The sequence below is a fragment of the Gymnodraco acuticeps genome, unplaced genomic scaffold (genome assembly GCF_902827175.1).
Source record: "Gymnodraco acuticeps unplaced genomic scaffold, fGymAcu1.1, whole genome shotgun sequence".
Lineage (NCBI taxonomy): Eukaryota > Metazoa > Chordata > Actinopteri > Perciformes > Bathydraconidae > Gymnodraco > Gymnodraco acuticeps.
In genome coordinates this window covers 55,068-66,879 of record NW_022991331.1, presented here as the reverse complement: position 1 = coordinate 66,879, position 11,812 = coordinate 55,068, and the positions used below count along the sequence as shown (strand labels likewise).

Below are 11,812 nucleotides of genomic sequence, written 5' to 3'. Positions count from 1 at the left end.
TACATATGAATTATACTCTTATGTAGATAGAATAAGAAATGTGCAGAATATGACAGTTTAATGGTGGAGGTTCACACATATTGATAGATGTCTTGTAATGCACTGTTGAGGAACCTGTGACCCAAGTGTTTCATTCATTGCATAACTACACCGTAGTTGTGTATATGATATGTCAATAAACCTTTGAAAATCTTGAAAAGGATGTGCAAAATAGCCATTATATACAGTCTTTAATTAACTATTAGTAGAGAATAACGAGTAATGAATATACTTTATTACTCGTTTCCATTCATGTCAATTGCAGATACATGTTTAGTCTTCTCAAGCACCAACTATCAAATATCTCTCCTGATTGTTGGCACTTGACAATCACCTTACCTGAATTTTACTCAGGTGTAACTAAAGTCTGATTTAAGGATTGTTTATATTTCACATAATGAATCAGAATCTGCAAAGTAACTCAAATAAATGCAGTGGAGTAAAAATACCAGGTTAACCTCTGAATTGTAGTGGAGTAGAATTACAAAGTAACAATGAGCTGTCATGTGGGTATATATAGCAATTTTCACCCATTTATTAATTATAATAAATAATATATAATAGTTTTACATTTGATAACGGCAATGTGTTTAATACTGGCAACTTCTAATTGTGGGAAAAATGAAAACGTTCAGTAGAGACGTCCCATAGAACATTTGGCGAAACACAATAGCCAGCATGTGTAGTTCTGGGGGGGGCGTTCTATTCCAGTTTTGGATAGTCTGGCGTGGTTTTGTTCCATTTCACACAGCTGTTTGACGCTCTGCGTAACCTTACGGGGGACTGTAGTCCTAAACGATAGCTGGGGATTATGGGTAGTGTAGTGTCTTCGGCCATCCTAAACTCAGAAAGGTTGACAATCGCAATGACGCTCGAAATGTCCCTTATAGGCCTACGTCTGTTTCCGGATATTTTATTTTGAAATTCAGTCCCTGATGGACGCCAAAAAAGCCCGAGATTATGGAATTAAACCAATAAATAAAAGCAAGGATAATTGTGTGTTATTGGTGAGTAAATAACAGTGTGTTATTTTGAAAAGAATAACAAATTAGAAGGAAAAAAATATTTAAAAATACAGATTTCCGTATTCTGAGGCTCTGAGCCCCATTTATTTTCCTCACAGACGGCAACAAAAGTCCGAAATTATACGATTTAAAATAAAAGCAATAATTGTGGCTTGATATTGAGTAAGAACCTGTTTTTATGAACCACACAGCTTCAGGTCTTTCTCGACCCGACCGGAGAAAAAGACGTGCTGCAGGCAATAGAAATACATTGCTTTTAAAATCGTGCTGTGCAACACGAAGACAAATCGTGCTGTGCAACACGAAAAAAAGGGGCAAATCGTGTTGGGGAACACGAATCAATAGATTAAAAATCGTGTTGGTGAACACGAAATGCCGTGAGACTGGGTTGTGTGATGAGAGGGATACAGGTATTTAATAAAAAACATTGATCGCTTGAGAATGGCTGGAGAAGTTATATCACCATTTATTCGGAGCGGATCACAGCTTGCCATCTCCAGGCTGCTTTCGGGCTGTGAGTAAACAACTTGTGTTTCACATAGAGGCGGTCTGAAGGTATGGACAGCGATCAAAGCTACTATACATCACATTCAGAACGATGTACAACTGAAACTCTGACAAAAATATATTGTTAAAATGATTTATTAAAGTTCGCAATGTTTTGCACAGGCATCCCCACAGTCACCTACTTTGTCATGTTCTAGTCGTCACTGTAAGCTTCACGATATCAGCTTCTCACCCACAACCTCACATACGCGTACTGAACGTGCATCAAAGTCGTCCTATTCAGTCAGATATACCAAAAGATGAATTTGAACAACACGCGAAGCGATCGAGATGTTTCTTTCCCGGTGAGTCAACAATGGGTCCTCAAGGTACACGCCCCAATACATCTGTCAAAAATAATAGAATCTCACCAGTTGTTCGGGCCACAATTTGTTCGGTAACACCGGCAACGGAGGCAGAAGTCTAAAATAAGTTAAAATTAAAAACAATGTGCAGGGCAGTAGTCCAATTCGAAAGTTTTGCAAGAACGAATGTTAGCTGCAGTAGCGTGGCGTGGGAAAAAAATTAGGGGAAGCCAATAATACGTCCTTTCTTTTGGGTCGGGGGTGTGGTGGTCAATGTAATAACGTAACCAGATGAGTGATTACAGCACCCGGTATCATTTTTACACACATTTGTATCAGATGCAGGACTTACACACGCCTGTTATCTAACCGACAGGTCCGCACGCACTCTCCAGCCCAAACTCTAATAAGCATTCATTCACAAACTAAATCAGGAGACCTTTAACGTTTTACGTCCGATTCGCTCCTTTTTTCCTCGCTGTGCACAGCTCCAGTTTGGGCATCGGCCTGTCATCAGATTTTATTTGGTGTTGCTGCTGTAGCGGAAGTTTAGTACAATTATTTTTGATTAAATACTCCAAATCTCCACCCTCCATAATTGCACTTGCTTCAGTTGCTTGCTACTTTCTAACGGCGGTGAGAGTGGTGCAGTGGCGCTATCTATCTTCTATCGATTAGATCTATGATTCTGAGGGTAGACATGTGTATATTATCCGACTGAACAAAACTTGCATTTATCTAACAGTTTCGTTTTCCACTGACCTTATTTCGAGCTATTTTCCTAAATCCTATGGAGAAATTCCATTGCTTTTTTGTCGAGGGAAACCGAGCGCAGCTTACTTCCGGATTTTAGGATGCGTCACTGCAACACTAAATTGATGCGATTTGATTGGATTGTGAGGCAAAACAAAACAAAGTGTTTTTATTTATTTATTTAAATTATAACTACAATCTGAAAAAACAGGGGAAGCCTGGCTTCCCTTGGCCTCCGGGAGAAAACGCCACTGGTTAGCTGAGGGTGATGGAGGGTAACAGAGGCGGAGAAGCGGCGAACAGTCAACGCCAGCGTCCTCTCCGGCGGGAAAGTCCGATTGCCTAGTTTAAAAGATAAGCCTTGTTTTAAGGTCAAATGGATCAACGACTATAAAGGTATGTTAGCAATATGTTATTCCCTATAGTTGTTAATTCTCACTGTTCAACAGTTCATGTAAAACATCCTGGCCACGGCTGTACAGAGGGCAATATAAGTTTCATTCACTCTTACATGCACACAACACACTATGATCAAGGTTATTAAAGATAAAGCAGTTTTTTTCCCACAGTGTTAGCTGCCTTAATCTGTGTTTTTTTAGTGTCGGATCAACTTCTAATTATTATTGGCACTGATTATTTTACTTTGTTTAATCAGGACGTGGCATATTTTCATGTGCACCAATTGAAAAGGGATCCTTTGTTGTCGAGTACCGTGGGGAGTTGATATCACAATATGAACGTGACAAGAGGCAGGAGAAATACACTGAAATCCAAAATACTTTCTTCTTTGATTTTGAATGGAACAATGACACATAGTGGTAAGTAAAGGCCTATAAAAGATTACATATTTTGAAGGATTAAATCACATTTTTGTTGAGATATGTTTTCTTCTTTGATTTTAGCATTGATGCATCCTGTGAAGATGGTGCTCTGATAAATGATGACCACAGGTCCCCAAACTGCAAAATAAAAAAGTTGACAGTCCAGGGTAAACCTCATCTTTGCGTGTTTGCTATTGAAAACATCCAAGCAGGATGTGAAATTACCTACGATTATGGAAAGTCTCACTGGCCATGGCGGGCTCTGGTAAGTAAATGAATCTCAATATATTAAATGATATAGGATCTGTTAACCCTTGTGTTGTGTTCGAAAGCTGTTACCGTTCATGATGCTCGCGGGTCAATTTTGACCCATGATTTATCTCGTTCCAAAACGCTATCAATGACTATCATCCAATATTGTTTTAACTACATCATAACTAACTTATAATGCATTCATAACCGTACAATTCTGTTGTAATTTAATTGTATGGCCCCAAAACACATTACACCACATATTGTACATGCAACATAGTCTCACGGCATTTCGTGTTATAGTCACCAAATTAATCTACTGATTCGTGTTCATCAACACGATTTCCCCATGTTTTTCGTGTCACACAGAACCATTTTCAAAGCAATGTAAATAATAACAAATTAGAAGGAAAAACAGATTAAAAAAAATACAGATTTCAGTATTCTGACACAAAACTATTTTAGAAGCAATGTATTTATATTGGTAGTATGTTTCGTGCCTGCACGTCCCCATATGGTACAACCAAACGAGTGTAGAGTGTGTGTGTTACATCGTCCTCATATTGTTGGGTTGAGTTCAAACTACTTCTATAGTTTTGACTTACAAGCCCAGATCCTCATGTGAATTGTTTTACTAAAATCTGTGTCCCCTACATGAAAAGTCAATGGATTTCTTACTGGTTATTGTTGTATTTTAAATTGCAGACACAGAGTGACATGATCGCGGCTCAGCCTTTAGCTGACTCTGAAGCGAGCCTGAGATCCACCTCATCCTTCCTACAGGTAATTAAACATTTACTGTAGATTGATTCTATACAAGGTAAATTCATGTCTCAGTCAAGTACAATGGAAAAATAGAATGCCTTTTTTTACCTAATTAAAATTAATAGGTTGTTTAAAACATTTAGAATGTCAATAAAACTGTTAATTGTTTCTAAAAAAACATTGTGGAAATATATACCCCTACCATTTGATAGCAGTAAAGAAAGAAAATTATCTTTATTGCCCCTTCATTCTATGTATTTTCTCCTTTTGCCAATGTATTTGCATATTTAACCTAATGTGTATCAGTTTAGATGATTTCATTAATAGGGAAGTAGATCCATACTTATTGCGATGGCAATTTCAGTTTTTTTTAACAACAACAGCACACCTCAGAAGTCAGGAACACTGACTTTGTTTAACTTCAGTCGTCATGTCCTCATTTTGTTTTAGGTTTTGTAGTCTTGATGTGTTTCAGAGAATGTCCCCATATGGTACGACCCAACGAGTGTAGAGTGTGTGTGTTACATCGTCCTCATATTGTTGGGTAGCAGATATTGTACAGTTCAAACTACTTCTATAGTTTTGACTTACAAGCCCAGATCCTCATGTGAATTGTTTTTACTAAAATCTGTGTCCCCTACATGAAAAGTCAATGGATTTCTGACACGTTATTGTTGTATTTTTAATTTGCAGATACAGAGTGACATGATCATGGCTCAGCCTTTAGCCGACTCTGAAGCGAGCCTGAGATCCACCTCATCCTTCCTACAGGTAATTAAACATTTACTGTAGACTATATCTATCCAAGGAAAATTCATGTCTCAGTCAAGTACAATGCAACTTAAGTGCCTTTTTGTTTTACCTAATTAAAATTAATAGGTTTTTTAAACCATTTAAAATGTCAATATAACTGTTAATTGTTTCTAAAGACCATAGTGGAAATATATGCCATTGATAGCAGTAACTACCTCTTATAACAAGTCAAATTATCTTTATTGCCCATAAATTGTGTTTTTTCTCCTTTGGTTCTCCCATGTGCCAACTTAACCTAATGTGTATCAGTTTACATGATTTAATTAATAGGGAAGTAGATCCATACTTATTGCGATGGGGATTTCAGTTTTTTTAACAACAACAGCACACCTCAGAAGTCAGGAACACTGACTTTATGTATCTTCAGTCGTCATGTCCTCATTTTGTTTTACATTACATGTCACTTGTTAGACGCTTTTATCCAAAGCGACTTACATACTCAATACTGTGGGCAATCCCCACAGGAGCAATTTGGGGTGAAGTGTCTCAGGGACACAACGACATGCTGACTGCAGTGGGGTTTGAACCTGTGACCTCCTGATCCGAATACCAACTCACAACCCACTGCACTACATGCCTACCCGTTTTAGGTTGGGTAGTCCTGATGTGTTTCAGAGAACGTCCCCATATGGTACGACCCAATGAGTGTAGAGTGTGTGTGTTACATCGTCCTCATATTGTTGGGTAGCAGATATCGTACAGTTCAAACTATTTCTATAGAGTCTAGAGTTGCAAGCCCAGATCCTCATGTGAATTGTTTTTACTAAAATCTGTGTCCCCTACATGAAAAGTTAATGGATTTCTTACTGGTTATTGTTGTATTTTAAATTGCAGACACAGAGTGACATGATCGCGGCTCAGCCTTTAGCTGACTGATGCGAGCCAGAGATCCATCTCATCCTTCCTACAGGTAATTAAATATTTAACGTAAATTCATGTCGCAATGCAGTCCAATGCATAAATAAAATGCCTTCTCCTTTTTTTATTTTGAAAGGAAATTATCCTTTACCTCTCAAAACGTCAAATTAATCAATCAAATCTAAACATTTCAAATAGGATCAATCTTAGAAAAATGTAAGCTTCATCTCATTATACGACCCAAATGTTGTTACGTTTATGTTAAATGGTCCTCATTGTTGTGTCAAGTATACAACAGTGCTATTCAATTATTTGAATATTGTATCATAATTTCCATATACAGTTCTTTGTCATTTCAAACAAATATGCTTCTTCATCCTTTCATTTCAGACCAGCAAGTCCAATGGAATTGTACCCTTCCACAAGGTACCTACTGCAGAGCAGGTAAGACAGCTGCTTTACCTCCGTTAGTTGAAATAGTTCCTGTCCTTGTCAACAACTGGTGATATTTACTGTGTGGGGATACATTATAGAATTTAAAGTAAGGCTAAGGTTGTTTTTTATTTGGACAGCTTAGAGCAGGGGTGGGGAACCTCCGGCCCCCGGGCCGTATAAGGCCCGCGAGACCATTTGGTTTGGCCCTCGAGGTCATTTATAAACACACGCAAAAAAGAGACAAATTAAAGAAATCTAGACCGCAAAATAATTAAACAAGCCAGTGCCTGTTTTTCCTGGCAACGGTCATGGTCCTTGAACACAACATGAGCCTAACGTGTCATCACGTGGTATATGTCTCGTCTGACAGGGGTGCAATTCTGACGGAGAGCACCAGAACGCCGCTCCGGGACTTCAAAAAATTACAGTACCCATAAGTCCGTACACATCCTGCAGTTTTTGCGTGGCTGTGTCTTAGTTGTAAGCCCAGTGGCGATCTGTCATACTGATCATACAGTCAATAACGTTGTTGTTATTAGCATCTGGTTAGCTAGCTATGCTAACGAATATAAGAAGCTTTTTCTCCAACCAGTGAGGGGAAGGCACCTCTTTATATGATCATTATAGTTATCAAAAAACAAGAGAATAAAGTAAACAGGTATAAAATACTATATGACAGTAAAAAAAAAGTTGTTATTAATAAACAAGAATACAGTTTGAAAGGAGAGTGATTTGTAAAATATCCATAAAGAAAAAGTAAATCTGCTTCCAGTTCTGTTCCATATGGGTGTTGAGAGATGTTTCCATAGATCTCTTCATGTTGCTCTCAAAGTGCACCAGATTGATGCTTTCAACTTCAATATTTAAAAATAAATCTTCCCGGGGGAGCTTGCCCCCCTGGACCGCCCTAGAGGAGGTTAGGTCCCCCCCCCCCCCCCCCCCACCACACTTAAATCATGCCCACATGGATAGGAAACTATATACATTTGCACACATCTTGTGTCCATATCTTTCTGTTTGGTGATCATGCCACAACCGTGCACGTGCATGCATGCGCGAGTCATGGCAAGATATCTGGATTAAGAGGTTGCTTTTTATTTGCACAGCATGAAAGAAAGGCCAAATGAATGGGCTGTGATTTTTAAGCAGAGGTCAATAATTTGTGCGGCCCTCGAAGGATGTTGAAAACATTGAAATGGCCCTTGAGAGGAAAAAGGTTCCCCACCCCTGGCTTAGAGCAACCCGTCATCCTCAAAATCTGAAGCGGCATCATGGTCAGTGTGATGATCGATATCATGAGGCTGAAAAAAAGATAACTGAGAAAGAGAGACAACGGACTTTGAGTCTGAGATGCAGAATGAATGTTGATGATGGTCGATTTCATGATGGAAATCCTGATGAGAATATTTGTTTTTTTCCCAGATGTCTAATGACATTGATGAATCTTCAGATGCTACAGACTACGATGATGCTGACTTTGTTCCAGAGTCAAGTTGGAATTCCTCAGACTCAAGTTCTTCTATTAAGGGACTCAAAATCAAAGAAAATCATCTTACCCACAAAGTGAAAAAGTCATTGGGGATCAGTACAGGACAAAGTGGGGATAGTACCACATGTTCAGTGAAACCAAGTTCTTCAAGGATGAGTGGCGGTAATTCTAGTACAGTGACAAGTAGTAGTTCACATTTTTCAGAAAAGACATCACCCAAGAAAAGCTCCATAAATGTCACAGCATTACCAAACACTACAAAACAAAAGTACAACAAGAAGCAATATTGTCTGTATTGTAAAAAGGCAATTTCTAAATTGGCAAGACACCTCGAATCCGCCCACAGTGAACAGCATGATGTTGCAAAGGCTTTCAGTTTTAATAAAAGATCCCGTGAAAGAAGACAGATGTTGCGCTCCCTTAAGAAGAGGGGAAACTTTCACCATAATGCTACCGTTGCAAGCTGTGGTGCTGGAGAAATGGTTGCTTGTCGAAGACCTTCTAAAGAGAAACAATCTGATGACTACCGTCACTGCAAGTTTTGTCAGGGACTCTATGCAAGAGATTGCCTATGGAGACATGTTAAAAACTGCCCTCAGAAGCCTGATGAGGGAGAGCCTCAAGGTGGGCGAAAACGGATCCACCTTGATCTACCAAAACCTGATTCAGTTCAGGAAGCAGTTTGGAAGATTGCCTGTGAAATGAACCAGGATGACATTTCCTCGGTTGTAAGGAGTGAAAGTGACATCCTTAGTCTCGGTGAGTCCCTTTACAATGCAAGGAAACCACACGAGAAAATAAATGATTACATTCGCCAAAAAATGAGAGAGATGGCAAGACTTTTACAGCAAGAGCAATAGGTCCTTTGAAAAGAGCCGAAGATCTTGTTATGCCCAGTAACTTTCCCCACATGATACGAGCTGTTAGAGAGGTTGCTGGTTATGAGTTGGGAAGCAACTCATATACAATTCCATCTTTGGCTCTTAAATTGGGGCACAGTTTGGCCAAACTTGCAGGCATTGTGCAATGCAATGCTATCATTGCAAATCGCCATGCTGTTGCAGAGTCTGCCAAGCAATTTGCCATTCTTTACGAGAAAAGATGGACAGAGTCCATTTCAGGTGCTGCATTAGGTACACTTCAACAGGCCAAATGGAATAAACCACAAGTGTTGCCCTTTACAAGTGATGTGTGTCTGCTGCACACGTTACTATCTACTGAGCGTGCTCAGTGCATGAAGGACCTTGCGGAAGAACCGAATAGCCAAAGCTTTGGAAATCTTGCTCAAGTTACTTTGACACAGATAGTGCTCTTTAACAGAAAAAGACAGGGGGAAGTATCAAAAATGGAGCTCCAGACATTCACATCCAGGAATCGTACGGAGTTGAATCCTGACATTATGATGGGCCTCACCGAGTTTGAAAAGACTCTTACAAAGTACTTTAACAGGGTTGAGATTCGGGGTAAAAGGTCAAGGATGGTGCCTGTGCTTCTCACACCTGAAATAATAATAATAATATATTTTATTTATAAGCGCACTTTTCATTTGCGTAAACAAAACTCAAAGTGCTACAAAATTAAAAAGGGTGAAATGATTGCTGCAATGAACTTACTTGTGGAAAAGAGAAATGAGTGTCAAATCCACACAGACAATGTATACTTGTTTGCACGCCCAGGTGGTCTTTCCCATTACAGGGGCTCTGACTGCTTTCGCAAGTATGCGAACCAATCTGGTGCGAAAAACCCAGAGGCACTCACCTCAACAAGATTGCGGAAACAAGTCGCCACTTTGTCCACAGTACTTAACCTCAAGGAAAACGAAATGGATCAACTTGCCACCTTTCTAGGACATGACATTCGTGTCCACAGATAATTCTACCGTCTTCCAGAAAGTACCCTGCAACTTGCAAAAGTCAGCAAGTTGCTGATAGCAATGGAAAAAGGAAGACTGTCTGACCTGCAGGGGAAAGGGCTGGATGACATAGAGATCAATCCTGAAGGTAACATCAACAACCAAAGTTCCTGCTGGATCTTAAATAATCTCTAATGTTCTCAGTCCCATACTAAAACCCTTCTTTTTTTTACCCTACCAGATGAAGTAAGCACGAGTGATGATGAAACTGGTGAAGAATCCATTGCTGACATACATCAAAACATAGGTAACCTGACCCCTTAATATAATTAAGTAATGAAAAAAGACACAGTTAATAGGAAACCCGATACAATTGTTAGATGTGCTGTAAGGCGTTACAGCGGTAAATAAATTACAGAAGATGGAAGACAATATCCATGAGAACAGTGCTGAATGATTTTGAATCATTGATAGCAGCTTTGTATAGGGATCCATTTCACTTTGTTAAAGGGATGTTCAGCCAAGTAAAGGAGGTAACCTTAAAGTTGTAAAGCAATATGTACTATAGCAAATAATATTTAGCACACTCACTCATATAGAGAAAAGAATAGAAGGATACACCTTCCTCCTGATATTAGGACAAGATAAGGAAACTCTAGCACAAGGAAGTTCTGTGTGTGTGGAAGGCTAATATGGAGGGTTGTGGTTCTGTGAGCCGGAGCTAACTGTTGAGCCTTCCCGAGGTGTCATGGGCCTAATGATGAAACGCCAGTGAAGAAAGGTGCCCAATTGATAACCCTAGTGATATGCTATCGGTAGATGTCCTACCTACCTTTACATTGTTTGTAGTGGCCATGTCAAGGGTTGTGTATTATATTATATTCTAATTTATCCTTTTAGATTCCCAGAAGAACACAACACTTCACTTGGCTTCAAACAAAGCTTCCTCAAAGTGCTCAAATGGAAAGCAAGGTAATAAGCACTTTGTATTTACATTACTCTACTACAAAAATGTATTGATCTTAAATGGATTTCTAAAAGAACATTTCTAGTTTTTTGTACAACTAATGTGCTTTACAGTACATGCCAACTTTTATCCATTCACACGCAAATTCATGCACTGATGGCAGAGGCCATGCTATCATTTAACTACAAACTATACTCTTTTCTATCATATCTCCCATTTTTCACTTTCACAGAGCAATTTTTCAAATACATTGTGTTTTGTTTCCATTTATGACAGCTGGGAAGATGAGAAGCAAGTGGACAGGTGAAGAGGTGAAGGCTGTTGAGCGGCATTTGTTTGACTTCATAACAAGCTGCAGAGTACCTGGGAAAAAGGACTGTGACTCCTGTCTCAAAGCAGAGCCAGTAGCTCTGAAAGACAGGGACTGGGTTGCAGTCAAGTATTACACCCACAACAGAATCATCGCCTTAAAAAGGAAGATTAATTCATAGGACTATAACATGCCAACTTGCTCTGTGGTACACTTTTTTTTTTTTAAATAAGATTTGTTGTTTATTAAAATGTTAATCTGTTGACAAGAATCCATGAGGGATTTTAATGTGTTTTATAACCTCCCTCTCGTTGTCACTTTCAACCACTAGAAGGTTTGAGATGATATGTTATACTATGTTCTGTCTCAACAAGCAATAAAGACACTAAAGAGAAAGTTGCTCATTCCTTTCAAACCATATCTACTTCACTGCCTCACACAATGGAGGATAGGGGGTAAAGTGGCTGGGTTGTGGGTGGTCTATTTTGGGTGTAAAAAAAGGTTGTTTTACAATTTATATGACCAAATAATTAGTTGTTAGGTTCAAAGTCGACAAACAATGTTTTTAAATTGTTGCCACTA

The 11,812-nt window shown here is 39.0% G+C and overlaps 1 protein-coding gene across 2 annotated transcripts; it reads left to right on the top strand.

Moving 5' to 3' along the window:
- Positions 1–6,565: 6,565 nt before the first annotated feature.
- Positions 6,566–11,427, top strand: LOC117562561. 2 transcript variants are annotated; one of them, XM_034240411.1, is made up of 5 exons: positions 6,566–6,621; positions 8,035–10,101; positions 10,195–10,260; positions 10,854–10,925; positions 11,197–11,427. In XM_034240411.1, the coding sequence occupies exons 2-5, from the start codon at positions 10,035–10,037 to the stop codon at positions 11,409–11,411; spliced, it is 420 nt and encodes a 139-aa protein (XP_034096302.1). In that variant the 5' UTR covers positions 6,566–6,621; positions 8,035–10,034; the 3' UTR covers positions 11,412–11,427. Both variants share the same exon structure in this region; 1 of them encodes a protein (XP_034096302.1).
- Positions 11,428–11,812: the final 385 nt, after the last annotated feature.